The sequence below is a fragment of the Pristiophorus japonicus genome, chromosome 13 (assembly GCF_044704955.1).
Source record: "Pristiophorus japonicus isolate sPriJap1 chromosome 13, sPriJap1.hap1, whole genome shotgun sequence".
Lineage (NCBI taxonomy): Eukaryota > Metazoa > Chordata > Chondrichthyes > Pristiophoridae > Pristiophorus > Pristiophorus japonicus.
The window spans coordinates 173,827,112-173,850,549 of NC_091989.1; the positions used below are offsets into that span (position 1 = coordinate 173,827,112).

The following is a 23,438-nucleotide window of genomic DNA, read 5'->3' on the forward strand; positions in this document are numbered from 1 at the left end:
GACAGAGCAGGTTCAGCACTTCATCTGCAAGGCGATCTGGTTCACAGGATACCATTCCTGGATGCGTCACTGTGCCGAGCTGTGGGATTATATGATTGTTCCACATTGGCATCCTTCACCGACATATCATTTACTCATCAGCATTATTGTCATCAGTTAAATATTTACATCTGAAGCAGCTGGCCAGATGTAATCATCTTTGGGCTAGACACAATCAATTCAATAGCTTGTTTCCTGTATTTCACCCATAAAACCCATTAACCCCAGACTGATCCCTGGGATGGGGGGATTGTCCTATGAGGAGAGAATGAGTTGACTCGGCATATAATTCCCTAGAGTTGAGAAAAATGCGAGCTGATCTCATTGAAACACAGAATTCTCAAGGGGCTTGACATGGTAGATGCTGGGAGGATGTTTCCCCTGGCAGGGGAATCTAGAACCAGGGGGTCACAGTCTCAGAATAAGGGGTCGGCCATTTAAGACAGAGATGAGAAGAAATTTCTTCACTCAAGGGATTGTGAATCTTTGTAATTCTCGACCCCAGAGGGCTGTGGATGCTCAGGCATTGAATATATTCAGGAGAGAGGTCGATAAATTTTTCAATACAAGGGGGACCAAGGGATATGGGGATAGTATGGGAAGGTGCAGTGGAGCAGGCGCGAAGGGTCGAGCGGCTTGCTCCTGCTCCAATTTCTTATGTTCTTAAAAGGGAGGAGAGTCAGGGTTGGGCAAGACTCAGGCCAAATGACAGTAATAATAAGGGGCTTTTGGTCCTGACGGATTGGCAGACCATAGCCATAAGCAAAACACACCACAGTAATTTACTGCTATCATGCAACTCAATTTAACATTTAAAATTACCCTCATTTGATCCCCCATTAACTCTCTACAACAGGTTGGCTCAAGATGGCTACCATCAGAGGCTGGGGAACAGTGGCTGGTGCTGAAAGATAGCGGGAAGCTGGCAAAAGAAACAATTAGAATTGGAAGGAGAACACTTCAGGGCAAACGACAAGTTCAGTTCTGGGCAATACAACCCCTGGCTTTATAAAAATTATACAAATTCACCAGATGATATCGGGGCTAAAAGGGTTAAATTATGAGAACAAGTTACATGGACTAGGCTTGTATACCCTTGAGGGTAGAGGATTAGGGGGTGATCTAATCCAGGTGTTTAGAGCTAGGCTGTGTGGGGGTGATGTTAGGAAGCACTTCTTCACACAAAGTGCAATGGGAATCTGGAACTCTCTCCCCCCAAAAAGCTGTTGAGGCGGAGGGTCAGTTGAAAATTTCAAAACTGAAACTGACAGATTTTTGTTAGGCAAGGGTATTAAGGGTTACAGAACCAAGGCGGGTAGTTGGAGTTGAGGTACTGATCAGCCATGATCTAACTGAATGGCAGAGCGGACTCGAGGGGCTGAATGGCACAATTCTGTTCCTATGTTCCTTCCCAAATACCAGGAGCAGAAGTGTTCTGGAAATGAAGGGGTCAAGTACTGAAATAATATTCAACAGTATTGGTATCATCTCTTGTGTCACAGAGACACAAACTTTAAAAAAAATGACAGATTTCTAACATAGAAGTGGTGTGGCCTGAATGGCCTCATCCCTTCCTATCTCTGTAACCTCCTCCAGTACTACCAGCCCCCCATCCCGCATCCCCACCCCCCACCCATCCTGCCGCCCCCCCCCCCCAACCGTGCACACCACCCAAACGCCACCCCCCCCCACCAGATATCGTCAATTGAGCAACCTCAAATTTAATCGCCGCCAAAGTTCTAAGCTCTAGAATTCCCTCCCCAAAACTCTCTACCTCTCTTCCCTCCTTTAAGAAGTCCATTATAACCTACCTCTTTGACCAAGCTTTTGGTCATCTAGCCTAATATCTCCTTATGTGGTTCGGTGTCACATTTTGTTTGATAAGGCTCCCATGAAATGCCTTGGGACGTTTTACTACGTTAAAGGCACTATAGAAATGCAAGTTGTTGTTGTGCTGGCGGAGCGTGGCAAAGGATGTTACACTCACGTGGGCGTTATCGAGCTGTACAGAATGTAGGCTTCGCCGTTGACCAAGGAGTTCACGTCTAGCACCACCAGGTTAGTGAGGAGCTGGCACGCTGTCTGATTACTGTAGGTCAGGTTCTGAAAAATAAAACTCTCGTTAGGTTGCTTCCATACTTGGAGCACTGCGCAGAGTTTTGCTCTCCTAATCTGAGGAAGGACATGCTTGCCTTGCAGGCGGTGCAATGAAGGTTTATTGATCCCTGGAATGAGAGTGCTGTCCTACAAAGATTGAGTAGACTGGGTCTATACTCTCTGAAGTATAGAAGAATGAGAGGTGATCTCATTGAAACATACAAGATACTGAGGGGGATTGACAGGGTGGATGCCCGGAGGCTGTTTCCCCATGACTGGTGAGTCTAGGATTCGGGTACATAGTCTCAGGATAAGGGGTTGGCCTTTTAAGATTGAGAGAAGGAGGAATTTCTTCACTCAGAGGCTTGTGAATATTTGGAATTCTCTACCCCAGAGGGCTGTGGATGCTCAGTTGTTGAGTATATTCAAGGCTGAGAGATAGATTGATTGTTGGACTCTAGAGGAATCAAGGAATTATGGGGATAGGGCGAGGAAAGTGGAGTTGAGGTCAAAGGTCAGCCATGGAATTATTGAATGGCGGAGCAGGCTCGAGGGGCCGTATGGCCTACTGCTGCTCCTAATTCTTATGTTCTTATGTTAGAAAGACTTTGCATCATAGAATCTTACAGTGTAGAAGGAGGCCACTCAGCCCATCTTGGGCACTGAGGAGGCCACTCAAACCAAACTGAGCCCCAAGCTGGTATTGACCTTTCGAGCCAAGTTTGAATGCCAGGATCAACACCAGAGCTGGAAAAAGAAATATTGGATATCTGCGCAGATCTCAGGAACACACAGAACCGCGAATGGCTCAAGTTATCTTGTATTAATCAGACGTCACTGTTTCCAAGAGAAATACTTGGGATTCAAAAAAATATTTTGAACAGACCTTTGCGAGTCAATCCAAACGCATCTGTTGCTCAATGTTACAGCATGAATAAACATTAATCATTCAAGAGATGTGCCGTGTGTTCAGCTCTTAAGTCATTTATTGATCTGTGGTAAACTTATCCTCTCTTCATTACCATTTGTTTCAGATGTCTACAGAGCCTGGATCATATTGATTGAACTCGGGGAAAACGGTTGAAATTATTTATTTATAATTAAAACATATTAGTTATATATGTCCCTAGACATCACCATACATACCCCCAAGAAATACATTTTATATCATCATTTCTCCCTTTGAAAATTTCTAAATCCATCACTAAGAATTACACTCTTGTGTATTTCAGTCTTTTGCCCCATATGATGAAATATTGAGCATAGTTACAGCTGAAGTCAGGACAAGTGCATGATGATGTTAGAAGGGGTGAAAGAGGTGGGTTTTAGAGGATCTTAAAGGAGGAGAGAGGTAGAGAGACAGAGGGGTTTAGGGAGGGAATTCCAGAACTTGGAGCAGAGCTGGCTGAAGGCACGGATACCAATAAAGAACTTGCATTTATACAGCGCCTTTCACGACCTCAGGACATCCCAAAGCGCTTTTGAATTGTAGTCACTGTTGTGATGTAGGCAGCCAAATTGTGCGCAAGAATATCCCACAAACAGCAATGTGATAATGACCAGACAATCGGTTTCTAGTGATGTTGATTGAGATATAAATATTGGCCAGGACACCGAGGATAACGACCCGGTTCTTCTTCAAAATAATCCCACGGAATCTTTTAGGTCCACCCGAGAGACAAAGTTTCGGTTTAACGGCTCATCCAAAAGACGGCACCTCTGACAGTGCAGCACTCCCTCAGCACTGCACTGAAATGTCAGCCTAGCTCAAGTCTCTGGAGTGGGACTTGAGCCCACAATCTTCTGACTCAAGAGGCAAGAGTGTTGAGTCATAACTGACACCTGGGTGGTACACAAGAAACTAGAGTCAAAGGAGCAAGAGCAAAGGGTCGACGGTGGGGCTTTTGAGGAAGCTTATATAATGGGATAGTCCCCAAGGAGAAGGATCCATTTGCTTTGAGCCAACATGAGGGCCAGGAAGGAGAGCTGGGTGGTCAGCAGTTTAGTGGGAACGGGGTCAAGGGAGCATGAGGAGGATCTCATGGCCGAGACACGTTCAGAGAGAGCATGTGGGGTGATGGGAGAGAAACTAAAGAGAGGACCGTTCCAGGTGAGGGCAGGTCGACCGGGGTGGGGGTTGGAAGGGGACGGGATGGGACGGGGGGGTGGGGGGGGGGGTAGATTGATGGCCAAGGAAAAGGAGGGAGGTTCAGCTGAAGGAATGGCCTCTATTTTGGTCACAAAGAAGTCCATGAGCTCCTTGAACTTTTTGTTAGAGGTGAAGGGAGGACTGAAGGAGACACAGTTGGTGGTGGAGAAAAGAACCCTGGGCTTATCCTTACTTTCCAGAGTGATCCTAGAGCAGTGGTTGGATTTCTGGCAGAGGACAGAGAGGCCCAATGGAGTTTGATGCATCCAGCTAGATTTGCTGACGGATGGCTAACCCAGTTGTGTGCCAGATGCCATCACGTCTATGCCTTCTGGACCTGAGGGAGCTAAGATGTCAACCATACTGGGGGAAACGTCCCGGATGGGAGACAGTGAAGGTTTTCCTTGGGTCAAGTGCACCAGTGGAGATGAGGATGTGGATGAGCAAATCAATGGCTGCAGAGGCATCATGGTAAATGGAAAGCCAACTAGGCAGTTGGGAGTTCGAAGTGCGGGCGGGACTTGTTTGCCAACTCATGCCTGGATCTAATTGTCCCTTTCCCTTCACCCTGGCACTGCCACATCACAATCCCATGTTCCTTCAGCCTTGGCAAAGTTTGTTGACAGGTTCAGATGTCTTTAACGCTCTCTAGAAGCTTTCCGCATTTTTGTCCCCTTCAATTGTCTCCATCCCTTTAATTGTGACTTACACACACGTTTCCTCTCCTAATATTGGTATCATCCCTAGACCATTGAGTCTGCACCTGTAGTTTTGAATAATTACGCAAATGTGGTCAGAATGGACAATTGAGTACTTTCCGCACTTGAGATTCAGATGGGTCTTAAAGTAGCACAAACCCAATTAGAACCGAGTTACACTCGAGACCCATCCTCACCGGGCTGTTCAATATTTGTGGTTTGAAAGCTGGAACTTACTGAGCACGCCAGGTAACTTGCTTGAAGATGCATTTCATACCAAATGGAATCTGGTAACCGTGCCGATCTGGACTGAAACAAAATATGACTGAAAGTCAATCTTACATCATAAATAATAGACGATGTATTATGTTTTCATTCTTCCCAGTTTCCCTGTAACTCTGCTGGTGTTCTGGCTCCACACCTGCTGTGGCACACCTCACCTAAGTGTCCATTGTGTGTGAGCCCAGAGAGAGCATGTGCGTTAGGGGCTATGCGACCATGGAGGGGGGAGTCTCCCCAACAAACCCGATTCCCATTCCCACCTGCTGCCCATACGTTCGCTGTTTCTAGTAAGGCTCGCTGCAGAGTGATCAGGCATTGGGGGTGAGATTCAGCCTCACCAGGGAGCACCACAGGGGGTAGTGGAGTGGGTGCCTGTCATCCACCCCGCCTGATTTCCTTCAAGTCAATGGAAAGAAAAGTCAGGCGGGATGTCTAACAGGCGGCTGATCTGCTGACGTCCGCGCTGCCCCCTCTCCTGCACCAAAGTTGAATTTTACCCCCTTTCCTTACCTAGCCCAGGGACACTGAAGCTTTGGAAGGTGGCAGGGCAGGTTGAGAAAGCAGTTAACAAGGCTTACTCCTAGGCTTCACAAATAGAGGTATAGAGTACAAAAGTGTGGAAATAATGATGAACCTGTATAAAACACTGGTTCGGCCCCAACTGGAGAATGGTGTCCAATTCTGGGCACCACACTTTAGGAACGATGTGAAGGCCTTAGAGAGGGTGCAGAAAAGATCTACAAGAATGGTTCCAGGGATGAGGGACTTCAGTTACGTGGATAGACTGGACAAACTGGGGTTGTTCTCCTTACAGCAGAGAAGATTTGATAGAGGTATTCAAAATCATGAGCGGTCTGGACAGAGTAGAGAGAAACTTTTCCCATTGGCAGAAGGGTCAAGAACCAGAGGACACAGATTTAAGGTGATTGGCAGAAGAACCAAAGGCGACTTAAGGAAAAACTTTTTTTACACAGCGAGTGGTTAAGATCTGAAAGGGTGGTGGAGGCAGACTCAATTTTATCTTTCAAGAGTTGGATAAGGACCTGAAGGAAAACAAATTGTAGGGCGACGGGGAAGGGGTGGGAGAGAGGGTCTAGCTGAGAGTCGGCACGGGCTCGACGGGCCGAATTGCTGCCTTCCGTGCTTTATCCATAACCACCCTCCTATCGGAGTTCAGTTAGTTCAACACAGACTGGAGTCCACACCCGAGACCAGCCCCTCATCTGCCTGGCTCAGTTTCACACTGAGCATTTACAAGCTAAGCCTTTGGGACGGGCCAGGCCACAAGTCTAGCTTTTAAAACTGAACCTTGTTGGTGAGGTCACCTGTTCTCATTTGGAGAGCTGGGATAGTGACCTCCGCTGGGGTGACACCACCCTGGCAATCTCCCTATGCTAACAGTGGAGGCCGATACGGTCATGGTGACAACCGAGGAGTCACAGAACGAAGGGCACAGACTGAGGGTGACCAGCCCTCAAATAATAGAAGTGCAGGACACTCAAAGTGTCAGCCGAATCGTACATAACAACATAGGAAATAGGAGTAGGCCACATGGCTCTTCGAGCCTGCTCTGCCATTCAACAGCATCAAGGCCTATCTTCAACCTCAACTCCACTTTCCCGCCCTATTCCCGTATCCCTTGATTCCTTTAGTGTCCAAAAATCTATTGATCTCAGTCCTGAATATACTCAACGACTGAGCATCCACAGCCATATATTATGGTAGATTTCACTTCTAAAAGTATTCTAAAACAGAGATTTGAACTCTAATATTTGAGTGCTGTTTTGGCCCAAACGATTCTATAATTAAAGCTTAAAAATAATCAAGATAAATAAATACTTACCGGCAATTTAGTGTTTCCAAAACAAAGTCCTCCTTTCTGAAATGAGAATCACAACCTAATTACAGAATACCACCAAATAAGAAGAGCATAAGAATTAGGAGCAGCAGTAGCCCACTTGGCCCCTCGAGTCTGCTCCGCCATTCAATAAGATCATGGCTGACCTTTGACCTCAACTCCACCTTCCCCATATCCCTTGATTCCCTTAATATTCAAAAATCTATCGATCTCTGTCCTGAATATGCTCAATGACTGAGCCTCCACAGTCCTCATAAAAGGCAGTCCTGACCAATCAGTGCGTGAGATCATAGGAACACCTACCATGGAGTGCAGAAATAGAGATTATACCCCAATTTTCCCATCACCCCCCCTCCACGAGCCTCCCCCCGCGCCCCCCCCACAACTCACCCCACACCTCACCCCACACCACCAAAGAAATCTATTAAATGCAGGCAAGATATATACCCCAAGGAATTAGTGAAGAAACATCAGAGGGGCTGTCAACCTAAATCTCACTTATGGTCCAGCTAGAATCTGGCTGAGTGCCTCAGTGAGAGGCCTGACCATAGACCATGCTATGGAGGGGCCATTGCATTGCGAGTGCCAGCCTTGGCTCAGTAGGTAGCACTCTCGCCTCAGAGTCATAAGGTTGTGGGTTCAAGCCCTACTCCAGACACATAAGCTAGGCTAAAAGTATTGAAGGAGTGCTGCACTGTTGGAGATTCCATCTTTTGGACGAGATGTTAAACCAATTGCTCTCTCAGGTGGATGTAAAAGAACCTACGGCACTATTCAAGGACGAGCATGGGAGATTACATAGGATATACGACACAGAAACAGGCCAGTCAGCCCAATCAGTCCGTCGGCATTTACCCAGCATGCAAGTAAACAGGCCTAATCACATTTACCCAGCCTGTTCCCATAACCCATCATCCACCTGTCCAATCTAGGTGTCAGCCATGGCTTCTCAGTAGGTAGCACACTTGAGCATAAAAATCTAAGCTGACATTCCAGGAGGGAGTGCTGCACTGTCGGAGGGGTCGTCTTTTGGATGTGACGTTAAACCGAGACCCTTTCTGCTCCCTCAGGTGGACATAAAAGATCCCATGGCACTATTTCAAAAAAGAGCAGGGGAGTCATCCCCCGTGTCCTGGCCAATATTTATCCCTCAATCAACATCACTAAAAAACAGATTATCTGGTCATTATCACATTGCTGTTTGTGGGAGCTTGCTGTGCGCAAATTGGCTGCCACGCTTCCTACATTACAATAGTGACTACACTTCAAAAGTACTTCATTTACTGTAAAGTGCTTTGGGACGTCCTGTGGTGTTGTATAACTGCAAGTCTTTTATCTAATCCTGAATATTAGCATAATTTCTACCTCAGCCACTAACCCTGGAAGTGAATTCCACATCCCCATAACACTCTTTTTAAAAAAGTTTCCTCTTTGTTCTAAATCATTTAATCTTGTATCTTTAGCCCCTCATTCTTGACCCAAGAACATCTGCTTCTATCTACCCTGTACCAGCCTTTCATAATTTTAATCACTTATGATGTTGCTGCGTAATCTGTGTTCTCAAGGAAAAATAATCCAATTTTTCAAGTCTTTATATTTCCTCATACCAGACAGAACCGGCAGTGTAAAGTCCAAACTTATAGTTGGGCAAACTTCACATTCATCTTGTGTCACTTACCAAATTGTTAGGAGGACACGTGCAACTGTTGGTAGTCAAAATGAAAGTTTCCTGGCAGGGTACACATCTAGCAGACAAACAAATAATGAGCATAAAACTGGAACTGATCCAGAGTTTACTTCAATTAAATGTCAATTAGCAAAATAAACAAAACAGGCATACAATGGTCTCAATACATACAAAGTGACAAGACTTTTCACAGCAGCAATATAATTGTGCGGTGCTGTTGCTACAGCGATGGAAAAACTTCCATACCTTAATTTCCCAACACCGCAATTTGCTCCCAATAAAGGAGGCTTGGGGTAGTTTAGGTGTCTCTCAACAGGGATGGCCTTATTCTATTCCCAAAAAAATTCTATGTTCCTAAATTTATTTCCCAGTGGTTCCAACATGTTTGCTTGTCTGAAAACTCCCTAGGATAACCAAATTCCATTAAGTTGACTGCACCAGTGGTTCAACTGGCAACTATACCAGTGTTGTTCAATAGAAATTGCTGACTAACCACTGGTGTAGCTATGGTGACACCGTTTTGGGCTCATGCGCTAATATTTTAGTAGAAAACCCCTTGCATAAACTCAAAATACAGGAATAGATTTCATTTATGTACACTGACCTAACAAATATCGACCACCATTCAGTAACCAAAGAAGTAAAGCGCTCCCAATGATCAAAAAACATTCGTACACACTGCTTTGGGTTACGGCGTGGGGGTGGGGGGAGAAAAATGACAGGAGAATAAACTTTTTTAAAAACCACAAGGACTTTTTCAACGGCTTGGTCATGTTTCGGCACAAGATTAGATGTGAACAACTAGATATTATTCATGGAAGGTGAGACACTTACATGTTACCCAAAGCGTTTGGCACGGTTTTGTCGGAACAGTTTTGACAGCTTGCCGTCCTCAGGGCCAAATCCTCGTCTGTAAAAAGAAAAGTCTGTGAATTCTCTCTGAATCCCAAATGTTACAGAAATTCCTGATTTAAAGTGGGTTTTCTTTCCCCCCTTCAGAATGAGAGTCTCAAATGTAAATTGAATTTATCGATGTTTTTCACTTGCCCAGTTCCAATTATACTGCTACCCATAAAAGTAGATGAATGGGCTCCCTCAGTGGCACAGTTAGTAATTCCTCTGCCCAGTGTAGAATGGAGCCGGTAAGAGCTATACGCCCCAGGTTCCATTCTCGGTCTGTGCTGAGCGAGCTGATTTCAGCTCGTGCATCAGTTCAAACGCTACAGCTCGGGATTTGAAAAATCGACCGCCAATCTTGATCGCTGCCGCTTGTTAGAAATTGCGTGCACCACATACTCTAGCGTAAAGCCAGTCATAGCATCAAAGAAATCAACGGCACTGAAGGAGGCCATTCAGCCCATCGTGGCTGTGCCGGCTGAAAAAGAGCTACCCTAATCCCATATTCCAGCTATTGGTCCGTGGCGCTACAGGTTACAATTCCAAGGACAACGACAACATACCTCGGACTTGGTTGTCTCCACATTGCTTGCAGTTTGTACACTCCAAGCAGAGCCTCCCGTTCGCAGACACGACTTCATTCTAAACAGTCAGTAAAATAAACAATGTTAATTATTTGCACATCATGCAGTAATTGTCAGGTGTCTTTCCTATTGAACCAGTGGGCTGGATTTTCATGGGGAAGGTGGGTTGGGAGCTGGGGAGGGGGAAGGGTTGGGGGGGGGGGGGGGGGGGGGGGTGGGAGCTCCGATGTGTGCGGGCCTGATTTGCATCTGAGGCCTTTGTTTCCCCAACCGCAGACAGTCAGATGGAGGTTGCACAAAGGAGGGAGGGAGGGACTGGTGGATGGGGGCGGGGGGGATCGGGAGAAGGGAGTTCGGGGCCGTAAAGGAACCGGAGGGTGGGGAAAGTGGGGAGAAGGAAGACAGAGGAAGTCGAGGGACCGGGGACAGGAGGGGAGATCGTGGACGGCCACAAGAGGATCGTGGCCGGTCTCATGCTGATCAAGGATCGGAGGCCTCATGAGGGGGTCTCCGATCGCGGGGGTGGTGGGCTAGGCAGGGACCCTGGATCCAGGAGGGAGATGTAAAGGCACTTACCTCCTGGATACAGCAGTCCTCGCTTTGCTGTAAATGTGTGTAAACCCCGACCAGATAAGAGTTACAAAGTGGAGGTTAAAAAAGAGGCTCCAGCCTTATTATAATATTTAAATTGATGTCCTGCCTCCTGGCAGCTGGTTGGCTGCCTGCCCCCAACCTCCCTAGTCCTGCCTCCATTAAAACCGGACGTGGGCGGGTTGGAGGTAGGTTCAGGTCGGGAATCCGATTTTTAACAATTTAATTAACCCCCACACTCCAAACTCAGCCATTTTTTTTAAAGTTAAAATACCCCCCATTATCTTTACTATTTACTATTGAATTCAAGCCTTGGATGTGGCTCAACTCTTCCCTCACTGGGTAAGATTGACAGTAGCGACAATGGGTTGAACACTACAAGTGCACCACTTCACTGGGCAGAAAATATATTTGGCAGGATTTGTCCTGCTCCGCGGAAACATAGTTGCTGTCAGCGGCCCACGGAGTGGTGAGGATGCTGTTCATGGAGGCCCCTAGACCTCCCTACCTTCCTGGTTGAAGAGCCTGGCATGGAGAAGGTAAAACAGCAGTAGGCGACTAAAACCAGAAAACAGGCAAATATTTCATTCTTCCAAACTCCAGAGGCCCAGTCTACTCAATCTCTCCTCAGAGGACAACCCTCTCATCCCAGGAATCAATCTAGGTGAACCTTTGTTGCACTGAGAACACAAGGACCAAGTAGGAGCAGGAGTAGGCCATACAGCCCTTCAATCCTGCTCCGCCATTCGATATCATGGCTGATCTTCGACCTCAACTCCATTTTCCCGCCCGATCTCCATACCCCTTGATTCCTTTAGAGTCCAAAAGTCTATCTGTCTCAGCCTTGAATATACTCAACGATTCAGTATCCACAGCCCTTTGGGGCAGAGAATTCCAAAAATTCACATCATCGTCATAGGCGGTCCCTCGAAATGAGAATGACTTGTTTCAACGCCAAAAAGAGGATGAGTTCACAGGACCTGAACTACATCTCGAAGGGTGAAAGATGCCTGTGCGTGGATTTTTTTTTTTAAACGTATGGTTGCCATTGCACACCAGCCACCACACGGGCTTGACAGAGCTAGGTCTTGGTCCAGTGGCAAGGAAGACCAACTTTGTTGCACGGACCTAGTGCGCGCACGTATCGCAGTGTGGGATGGTAAATCAGTGTGGGAATCCAAAGATTCACAACCCTCTGAGTGAAGAAATTCCTCCACATCTCAGTCTTAAATGGCCAACCCCTTATCCTGAGACTATGCCCTTTAGTTCTAGACTTTCCAGCCAGGGAAAACAACCATTTTGGTACATGTCACATTACCCAGGGGTTGGAAGTACGGCATAATACCTTGGCTGGGCTCAGACCTGTACTTGTGCGTGTATTTAATCTGGAGTGGTGGCGCTTAGCCCCTTTCAATAAATGTTTACAGTGTGGAATATGTCGTGCTGATCTTTTTAAACAGTCAATCTATTCATTAAACCTCAATCAACGAGCGGAGAGTTTTCATGTACCAATTTTGCTTTGGTCACTTACATCTGGGTTGCACAAAGTGCACCGTGCTATGGGGGATCCAGCATCAACCATTCTAGAAGTATCATTACAGATACAACGGAGGCCTAGGAGTGAAAAGCAAACACAGTATCAATGAGTTAAATCAATCGCTGAGCCAGGTGTGATCACGCGTTCATTGGAAGCGGTCTGATCCAGCAGTGGTTGTTGAATTCACAGATTATTTTCGTTTTCAGCAATTCTTGTGCCAATTCTCCCCCAGTGAGTAAATCCAGGCCCAAAAACCCACAGGGCCTCCATCCCGGGAGCTGGGACGCACCCGTCGGTGAACCCTTGTGCTGACCACGCCAAAGTTCGTGGGGTCAGGGTCATCTTATTAGCACACTCAGGGTGCATTGTGGGGGTCCCCCTGAAAAAAAGAGGACCGCGAAGCCCCAACAGCCCCCTTTATAACAACAACAAATTGTATTTATATAGCACCTTTAAAGTAGTGAAATGTCCCAAGGCGCTTCACCGGAGTAATAAGCGATAAAAGTTTGACACCAAGTCGCATAGGTAGAAATTCGGGCAGGTGACCAAAAGCTTGGTCAAAGAGGTAGGTTTTAAGGACCATCTTGAAGGAGGAGAGAGAGGTAGAGAGGCGGAGAGGTTTAGGCAGGGAGTTCCAGAGCTTGGGGCCTACGCAACAGAAGGCACCGCCACCAATGGTTGAGCGATTATAATCAGGAATGTTCAAGAGGGCAGAATTAGAGGAGCGCAGACATCTGGGGGGACGGGGACGGGGGTGGGGGGGACGGGGTTGTGGGGCTGGAGGCAATTACAGAGATAGGGAGGGGCAAGGCCATGGAGGGATTTGAAAATAAGGATGAGAATTTTGAAATTGAGCCAACTGGAAGCCTGTGTAGGTCAGCGAGCACAGGGGATTGCCAGTGCGGGGGGGGGGGGGGAGGGCGGGGAGAGATGGGTGAATGGGACTTGGTGGAGTTAGGGGGATGGGCGCGTGGGGGAGGTTGAAAATTTTTCCTCTTATCCTTCCTGATTTGAGGAGTACGAGCCACGGCCCAGGCCTGGACTCGCAGACGGGCCCCGGACGGCTAGCCAGAATGTCTGCTTTCACTCAGCGTAGCTGCCCACCGATGTCCCGCCAGTCTGTGGCTGTAAACACTCCCAGCCTGTGAGTCCCGAGCCCATCCTCTACCACTGGCCGTGTTTTGGGCAGGCAAAGGTTTCACTTCCAACAAGGCCCCATGCAAATTGCCCAGGAAGACGGGCCCCGGTGTAGCCAGGCCTCGGCCCAATTTCTGAGCCTTCTGCCAGACTCCCCCTGGAGTTCAGACAGGGTGCAAAGGGCGGGCTGCAGATATTTGACCCGACTGACTTTAATACATGTAGCAGGAAATACAAGGCTGTGGGGAGAGGGCAGTGGGATTCATTTTCAACTGCTTTAGCAAAGAGCAGGCACATTGCTGTTTGTGGGAGCTTGCTGTGCGCAAATTAGCTGTGTTGTTTCCCACACTACAACAGTGACTACACTTCAAATACTCCTTCCAGGTGAAACAGCGATTTACTTGTACTTCTTTCAATTTATATTCGCAGCTCATGATGTGGTCTCCTCTGCATTGGGGAGACCAAATGTAGATTGGGTGATCACTTTGCGGAACACCTCCATACAGTCCGTAAGCATGACACCGAGCTTCCAGTCGTCTGTCACTTTAATTCCCCGCTCCATTCCCACTCTGACCTCTCCATCCTCTGTCTCCCACACTGTTTCAACGAAGCTCAACGTAAGCTCGGGGAACAGCACCTCATCTTTCGATTAGGCACTTTACAGCTTTCTGGACTCTACATCGAGTTCAACAATTTCAGACCATAACCTCTGCCTATATTTTGCTCCCTTTTCTCCAACCCCCTCCCCCTACCGATCTTATGTATTTTTTCTCTGTTTGCCATGACAGCTGGTAATTATCCCACCATTCACACCCTATCCAGACTCATCTTTTTCTAACTTCTGCCATTACCATCTCAATTTGGCCCATCATCCCTTTTGTCTCTCTAATCTCTCCTGCCTTCCACCCTATCACAGACCTTCCCTTTTGTTCCTTCCTCCCCTCCCCCTTTCAGTGCTCCTTAAGAATCTGTTAATTGCGAACATTCGCCAGTTCTGACGAAGGGTCATCGACCTGAAACGTTAACTCGGTTTCTCTCTCCACAGATGCTGCCGGACCCGCTGAGATTTCCAGCATTTTCTGTTTTTACTTCAACAAGTACTTCATTGGCTGTAAAGCGCTTTGAGACGATCAGAGGTCATGAAGGGTGCTGTACAATTGCAAGCTTTCTTTCCTTCCACATATACAATGGCTTCCTTTTGTGCTGCTTACATTATTCTCAAGACAGTGCAGCACTCCCTCAGTGCAGCACTTAAATATCAGCTGTGGCTCAGCGGGTGGCACTCTTGCCTTTAGTCAGAAGGCTGCAGGTTCAAGTCCCACTCCAGAGACAAAAATCTAAGCTGACACTCCAGTGCCGGTATGGAGGGAGTGCTGCACTGTCGGAGGTGTCATCATTTGGCTGAGACGTTAAACCTCTCAGGTGGACGTAAAAAATTCTGTGACACTATTTTGAAGAAGAGCAGGAGAGTTCTCTCTAGTGACCTGGCCAATACTTATCCTTCAACTAACATCACTGAAACAGATTATCTGGTCATTATCACATCGCTGTTTGTGGGAGCTTACTGTGCACAAATTGGCTTCTGCATTTCCTACGTTACAACAGTACTCTTCAAAAGTACTTAATTGGCTGAAAAGCGCTTTGAGACGTCATGAGGCCGTGAAAGGCGTTTTATAAATGCAAGTCTTTCTTTCATATAAATTTGTAAGATTATTCTTTCATATATTATAATGGTAAATATATTCTCGAGTCTTCCCCGCTAATCAAAATAGAGGCAGATGGGCAGACAAGGCCATCAGAATGAAGGGTGACTAATAACCTGCCTCTACTCTGATGGTCTGATCGAACAGGCGAGGTTATTAAAATGGAGAGAGCACTACAAACTGGACTATTAAAATTAATGCATAACACTTCTGCCCTATCAAACAGAAATAAAAACATTCAACAAATTTAACAAACTACTTTTATACCACAGTCATTGTCAGCAGGAATAGTTAACCTATCTTACTTTCTCAGATCTATTTTTAAATTCATATTTTCAGTATTTAACTTTATCCTTTTTTAACCAATGGCCCCTGTTTACAATAGCGACTCGAGTATATCAACTGCAATAACTGCGGTTATTTACAGTCTCATTATATTTGCTCATCATCTCCCATATTGATGATCTCTCAAGGCCCATTTATTTGAGCCACTGTCAGTCACACACAGTTTTAGTTTAATAACATTATTTCTATCTGCAGGCACCACCGAACACACTACCAATAATGGCTTTGCAGGCCTTTATAATGCTGATGGTTCAATGAAGCTAGATTTCACTATGAGATGAACACTGCCCATTCTTAGTATCCTTCAGAGCAGTAAGAAGACCCAATGAGAGAACGTTAAAATGAATGTCAGAAATAGACAGCTCTTTTCTTCCCCTCTAATTATCTTCTAACCTCTCCAGGCACCATTGTTGAATTCACAGGAACCAGCAGTATCCAAAGACATAAGAACAAAAGAAATAGCAGGAGTAGGCCATACGGCCCCTCAAGCCTGCTCCGCCATTTAATACGATCATGGCTGATCTGATCATGGACTCAGCTCCACTTCCCTGCCCGCTCCCCATAATCCCTTATCGGTTAAGAAACTGTCTATCTATGTCTTAAATTTATTCAATGTCTCAGCTTCCACAGCTCTCTAAGGCAGCGAATTCCACAGATTTACAACCATCTGAGAAGAAATTCTTCCTCATCTCAGTTTTAAATGGACCTCACCTGTTCTTCGTGTTCGAGAATGAAGAACAGCAACTTGTATTTATATAGCGCCTTTAATGTAGTAAAACGTCCCAAGGCGCATCACAGGAGTATTATAAGACAAAACATTTGACACAGTGCCAGACAAGGAGAAATTAGGGCAGGTGGCCAAAAGCTTGGTCAAAGAGGTAGCTTTTAACGAGCGTCTTAAAAGGAGGAAAGAGGAAATATGCGGAGAGGTTTAGGTAGGGAGTTCAGAGCTTGGGGCTTCGCCAACAGAAGGCACGACCACCAATGGTTGAGCGATTATAAATCAGGGATGCTCAAGAGGGAAGAATTAGAGTAGCGCAGATATCTCGGGAGATTGTGGGGAGGAGATTACAGAGATAGGGAGGGATGAGGCCACAGAGGGATTCGAAAACAAGAATGAGAATTTTGAAATCGAGGTGTTGCTTAACCGGGAGCCAATGTAGGTCAGCGAGTACAGGGGTGATGGGTGCTGCGTGCCGGCATAATATTCAACTGTGCTGGGCATTAGAGCCGAGCACAATCTGGTCCTCACCCAACATCCACAGATGAGTATTTATAAGATGGGTGCTACTTGATAACAACAACAGCAACTTGCATTTATATAGCGCCTTTAATGTAGTAAACTATCCCAAAAGTGCTTCAAAGGAGCGTTATCAGAAAAATGTGTCACCGAGCCACATAAGGAGATATTAGGACAGGTGACCAAAAGCTGGGTCAAAAAGGTAGGTCCCAAAAGGAGGAAAGAGAGGAGGAGAGGTTTAGGGAGGGAGTTCCAGAGCTTGGGGCCAGGCAGCTGAAGGAACAGCCAGCAATGGTGGAGCGATTAGAATCAGAGCAACGAGGAGCTCAGTGATCTCGATGGGTTGTGGGGCTGGAGGAGATGAGAGAGATAGGGAGGGGTGAGGCCATGGAGGGATTGGATACATGACTAAGAATTTTAAAACTGCGTTGTTGCCAGAACAATATCAATCAATAGCCAGAACCCTGGCTCGTGCCCCCTCCTATGGCGTGAAAGCAGGAAGCGGGTACTGAAGTTTCATGTTCAGCCATGAACTCATTGAATGACGGTGCAGGCTAGAAGGGCTGAATGGCCTGCTCCTGCACCTATTTTCTATGTTTCTATCTCGCCCAGGGAACCCAAATCATTTTCCCACCACTGCCGAGATGCTGTCAGCATAGACTTGTGAGTAATTGCGCACAAGCTGTGCACCTTTCCCAAGCCATAGTACAGGTAGACAACTCTGTAAGTAAACTCAATACCTCAGGATCAGTGATCTGATGTGGTATGACAGCAATGACTGCCCCACGCAATATTCTCCTTTGCTGAATAACCCAGTGCCCTCCCCGCACCAATCCCATTAAGACTGGGAACTCACTACATGGGGGAATTACTAGGGCACATCCCATCGCTCCCTGCAGTATGATGCTGGAGTTGTTAACCTGCTGAAACTCTCATCCATGTTTTAGTTACCTCCCAGTCGAGAACCATCTATTCCAATGGTTTCCTGGCCGACCTCCCACCTCTCACCAGACGGGAGATCATTTGCGACCCGTTTCCAAACCCACACGAAGCCCTGTTCACCCCAGTGCTCACTGACCTACACTGCTGCTGGTCCACCAACACCTCAATTGTCATCCTCGTGTTCACATTCCTCCATGATCTCACCCCTCCCCATCTTTGTAATCTCTCCAACCCTCCAATAACTCTGCGTTCCTCCAAGAGCTCTGCCCTCTTCTGCATCTCTCGCTCCCTTCGGCACACCACTGGTGGCCATGCTTTCTGTCATCTAGGCACTAACCTCTAGAATTCCCCCCGTAAATCTTGCCGCCTCTCTACCGCTCTCTCCTCCTTTAAGGCGCTCCTTAAAACCTACCTCTTTGACCAAGCTTTGTCACCCATCGCAATATCTCCTTCTTTGACTCGATGTCAATTGCTGTCTGATTGCATTCCTGTGAAGCACCTTGGGACATTTTACCACGTCAAAGTCGCTATATAAATGCAAGTTATTGTTGCAGTTTACTTTTTACTTCTGTGCATGGTGACAGTAATTGAGGAGCTTGACACACACGTCAGGGAATGAGCGCCTCGAGTGAGGGAAAGAAAAAGAAGAGAAAGAAAAAGAAGAGAAAGAAAAAGGAGAGAAAGAAAAAGGAGAGAAAGAAAAAGGAGAGAAAGAAAAAGGAGAGAAAGAAAAAGGAGAGAAAGAAAAAGGAGAGAAAGAAAAAGGAGAGAAAGAAAAAGAAGAAAAGAAAAAAGAAAAAGAAGAGAAAGGAAAGAAAGAGAAAGGAAAGAAAGAGAAAGGAAAGAAAGAGAAAGGAAAGAAAGAGAAAGGAAAGAAAGAGAAAGGAAAGAAAGAGAAAGGAAAGAAAGAGAAAGGAAAGAAAGAGAAAGGAAAGAAAGAGAAAGGAAAGAAAGAGAAAGGAAAGAAAGAGAAAGGAAAGAAAGAGAAAGGAAAGAAAGAGAAAGGAAAGAAAGAGAAAGGAAAGAAAGAGAAAGGAAAGAAAGAGAAAGGAAAGAAAGAGAAAGGAAAGAAAGAGAAAGGAAAGAAAGAGAAAGGAAAGAAAGAGAAAGGAAAGAAAGAGAAAGGAAAGAAAGAGAAAGGAAAGAAAGAGAAAGGAAAGAAAGAGAAAGGAAAGAAAGAGAAAGGAAAGAAAGAGAAAGGAAAGAAAGAAAAAGGAAAGAAAGAAAAAGGAAAGAAAGAAAAAGGAAAGAAAGAAAAAAAAGACTTGCATTTATATAGCGCCTTTCACAACCACCAGACGTCACAAAGCACCTTACAGCCAATGAGGTACTTTTGGAGTGTAGTCACTGTTGTAATGTGGGAAATGCAGCAGCCAATTTGCGCACAGCAAGCTCCCACAAACAGCAATGTGATAATGACCAGATAATCTGTTGTTGTTCTGTTGATTGAGGGATAAATATTGGCCAGGACACCGGGGATAACTTCTTCAAAATAGTGCCACGGGATCTTTTACATCCACCTGAGAGGGCAGACTCATCCAAAAGACGGCACCTCTGACAGTGCAGCACTCCACTAAAGTGTCAGCCTAGATTTATGGGCTCAAGTCCCTGGAGTGGGACTTGAACCCATAACCTTCTGACTTTAGTGCATGGAGTGGATTAAACCCCATGGGCCTGTTGTGGTCATCCTGTAATCTTAAATTTACTTAATATAAAAGGGTTGGTGCTTTGCTGAGTCCATTGACCTCAGCTGGGAGGAGAGGGCCTGTGGTGACACTACAATTGAAATCGGGAGGGAAAAAAATAAATCAATTGTCATTCCTGCTCTTAATCACTGCTGGAAGCGTGTGCGTGAGGAGGTTGGATGCAGACAGGAACAGGTTTAAAAACATAAGAAATAGGAGCAGGAGTAGGCCATACAGCCCCTCGAGCCTGATCCGCCATTTAATAAAATCATGGCTGATCTGATCATGGACTCAGCTCCACTTCCCTGCCCGCTCCCCATAACCCCTTATTCCTTTATTGTTTAAGAAACTGTCTATTTGTGTCTTAAATTTATTCAATGTCCCAGCTTCCACAGCTCTCTGAGGCAGCGAATTCCACAGATCCACAACCCTGAGAGAAGAAATTTCTCCTCATCTCATTTTAAATGGGCAGCCCCTTATTCTAAGATTATGCCCTCTAGTTCTAGTCTCCCCCATTAGCGGAAACATCCTCTCTGCATCCACCTTGTCAAGCCCCCTCATAATCTTATACGTTTCGATAAGATCACCTCTCATTCTTCTGAATTCCAATGAGTAGAGGCCCAACCTACTCAACCTTTCCTCATAAGTCAATCCCCTCATCTCTGGAATCAACTTTGTGAACCTTCACTGAACTGCCTCCAAAGCAAGTATATCCTTTTGTAAATATGGAAGCCAAAACTGCACGCAGTATTCCAAGTGTGGCCTCACCAATACCCTGTATAACTGTAGCAAGACTTCCCTGCTTTTACACTCCATCCCCTTTGCAATAAAGGCCAAGATTCTATTGGCCTTCCTGATCACTTACTCAATGTATACTAACCTTTTGTGTTTCATGCACAAGTACCCCCAGGTCCCGCTGTACTGCAGCACTTTGCAATCTTTCTCCATTTAAATAATAACTTGCTCTATGATTTTTCTGCCAAAGTGCATGACCTCACACTTTCCAACATTATACTCCATCTGCCATAAGCTAAACTACTCAACTGTGCAGTTTTACAGAACGATTCTGTCATCTTGATCACAAACCGACTCCCTTTTACAAACAATCGGATTAACAACCACAATGAAAAAATGTCCAATTAATTCCGGAGATGAAGAGCTTGTCATATGAAGAGAGGTTGAGCAGGTTGGGCCTATATTCAGTGGAGTTGAGAAGAATACAAGATTCTGATAGGGCCTGACAGGGTAGATTCAAAGAGGATGTTTCCCCTCGTGGGGGAATCTAGAACTAGGGGGCACAGTTTCAGAATAAGGGGTCGCCCATTTAAAACAGAAATGAGGAGGAATTTCTTCTCCGAGGGTTGTGAATCTTTGGAATTCTCTACCCCAGAGAGCTGTGGAGGCTGTGTCTTTGAATATATTTAAGGTGGAGATAGACAGACTTTTGAACGATAAGGCAGTCAAGGGTTATGAGGAGGGGGCAGGGAAGTGGAGTTGAGGCCGGGATCAGATCAGCCATGATCTTTTTGAATGGCGGAGCAGGCTCGAGGGGCCAAATGGCCTATCCCTGCTCCTATTTCTTATGTTCTTATGTCCTTTCACAACAAGTGCAATTTTCCCCCAAACTCTATCTTTTAACCCAAATTGCTTTGTTATGATGCAGCCTGGGTTCACCGAGGTAATATTGCATGGTAGGTAGTAAATGGTTCAATACCAAAGCAAAATGAAGGGCAGAAAGCAGCAAAAGCTAACATTTTGCAAATGCAGTTTTTTCTCTGCTCACTTTCTCGCTTTCCCAATTCCAGTCAAAGAATTTACGAGCTTGCAATCAGCAATTTAAAAGCTTGAATTGCATTTCCTCTGTCCCTTCATTTTGATTAAGAGAGCTCTCAGCCTCCCTTCACGACCCAGTGATCTAGACCCACAAAACATTTAAATTGCTCTCACCAGTACTCTTTGGATTCCAGTCTTTCTGAGAATTGTCAGCGGCCTATTTGCCCTTCACAGCTGGGCGCTATTCTTTTCTCGCCTGACATTCGCACACAAGCACTTTACACCGAGGATCAATGATCATTCTAATAAGGAGGCCAATTCTATCAAGAACTCCCATTGCCATAACTGAGCATATAATCTAGGCTGACACTCCAGTGCAGTGCTGAGGGAGTGCTGCACTGTCGGAGTGCCTTTCGAACAACACGTTAACCGAGGCCCCATCTGCCCTCTCATGTGGATGTAAAAGATCCCAGGGCACTATTTTAAAGAGCAGGGGAGTTATCCCCAGTGTCCTGGCCAATATTTATCCCTCAATCAACAAAACAAAAAACAGATTATCTGGTCATTATCACATTGCTGTTTGTGCGAGCTTGCTTGTGCACAAATTGGCTGCCGCATTTCCTACATTACAACAGTGGCTACACTTCAAAAAGTATTTAATCAGCTGTATAGTCCGATGGTCATGAAATAAATGCAAGTCTTTCTTTCTTGAGTAAGAAATCAAACATTTTTCATTTTCAGGCTAGTCCTTGTCAATATAATCTACAAGTATGGGGCCAGTTTCCACATGTATATAATGACACCCAGCTCTAACTTCTGCATCAATTCAAAGGTGGGACTTTCAACACTGACTACACTTCAAAAGTATTTCATTGGTCGTAAAGAGCTTTGGGATATCCTGAGATCATGAAAGGCAAAATTATTTCTTTATATTCCAAGGAGGTATTAACAAGGTAACACACTTCCAAATACACATATACCAACCATACACGTTTTGTATGAATAATGTGGTAGCCGAGTGGTTATGGTGCTGGACCAGAGACTGTGACAAGTTGGGAAATTTAAATCAATGAGTCTGATCATTTGTGGGCTCTCACCAGAAAAATGGCCAATGAAAGCTGCCGGATTGTCATCAAAACCCAACTGGTTCACCAACGTCCTTCAAGGAAGGGGATCGGACACCCCTAGCTGGTTCGGCCTACATGTGACTCCAGTCCCACATTATCTGGTTGACTCCTGATATCCGCATGGCAGTGAAGGGATGGGCATTAAGTGTTACCCTTCCAGTGCTGCCCACATCCCAAGAACACATTTTTAAAAGTGTGAGTTGCAGACGTACTGTTCACCAAAAAATAATCAAAAAGGCTAATGGAATGCTGGCCTTTATATCTAGATGACTAGAGTACAAGGGGATAGAAGGTATGCTAATAGCTATCATCATCATCATCATAAGCGGTCCCTCGAAACGAGGATGACTTGCTTCCACGCCAAAAAAGGATGAGTTCACAGGTGTTTCAATGAAGGACCTAATATTCCAGGTCCTGAACTAAATCTTGAAGGGTGGAAGATGCCTGTGCGTGGATTTTTTAACATGTGGTGGCCGCTGCACACCAGCCACCACACGGGCTTGACAGAGGTAAGTCTTGGTCCAGTGGCAAGGATTAACCAAGACGACTTGAGACCTGCTCTGCTGTACGGGCCTAGTGCGCACACATATCGCCCCGACCTGCGAAAGACCATCAGCGGCAGGTCGGGGCCATAAAAGGAGCGGCGACCATGGGCAGCGTACCACTGCAAGATACAGCGCGAGCTGGTGCAGGAGGGCGATGGCAGCGAAGAGTGACGTCATCAAGGTCCAGGTCGGTGATTGGAGCGTGGGCAGGTCCAGCAGGAGCCGCGAGGTCGGGGCGAAGGAGTGGCGAGAGATTGTAGAGGGACGTGATCGGGGCTCAGGAGAGGCGTGAGTTCGGGGCCAGAAGAAGCTACAGCTATACAAAGCCCTGGTTAGACCACACCTGGAGTACGTGAGCTATTCTAGGCACCACACCGTAGGAAGGATATATTGGCCTTGGAGGCTGTGCAGCGTAGGCTAACCAGAATGATACCCGGACTCCAGGGGTTAAATTACGAGGCGAGATTACACAAACCAGGGTTGTATTCCCTGGAATTTAGATGGGTAAGGAGCGATTTGATC

General features: G+C 46.0%; 1 protein-coding gene across 1 annotated transcript in view; it reads right to left on the reverse strand.

Annotated features, from left to right (window-relative positions):
• LOC139278356 (meckelin-like) overlaps positions 1 to 23,438 on the reverse strand; it is a 130,697-nt gene that overhangs the window by 97,972 nt on the left and 9,287 nt on the right. The window contains exons 2-8 of the mRNA XM_070897027.1: positions 12,414 to 12,496; positions 10,271 to 10,349; positions 9,645 to 9,720; positions 8,802 to 8,868; positions 7,109 to 7,144; positions 5,221 to 5,292; positions 2,027 to 2,142 (exon numbers count right to left, since the gene is read on the reverse strand). Of these exons, the coding sequence (XP_070753128.1) occupies positions 2,027 to 2,142; positions 5,221 to 5,292; positions 7,109 to 7,144; positions 8,802 to 8,868; positions 9,645 to 9,720; positions 10,271 to 10,349; positions 12,414 to 12,496 (529 nt within the window). The remainder of the gene's footprint in view (positions 1 to 2,026; positions 2,143 to 5,220; positions 5,293 to 7,108; positions 7,145 to 8,801; positions 8,869 to 9,644; positions 9,721 to 10,270; positions 10,350 to 12,413; positions 12,497 to 23,438) is intronic.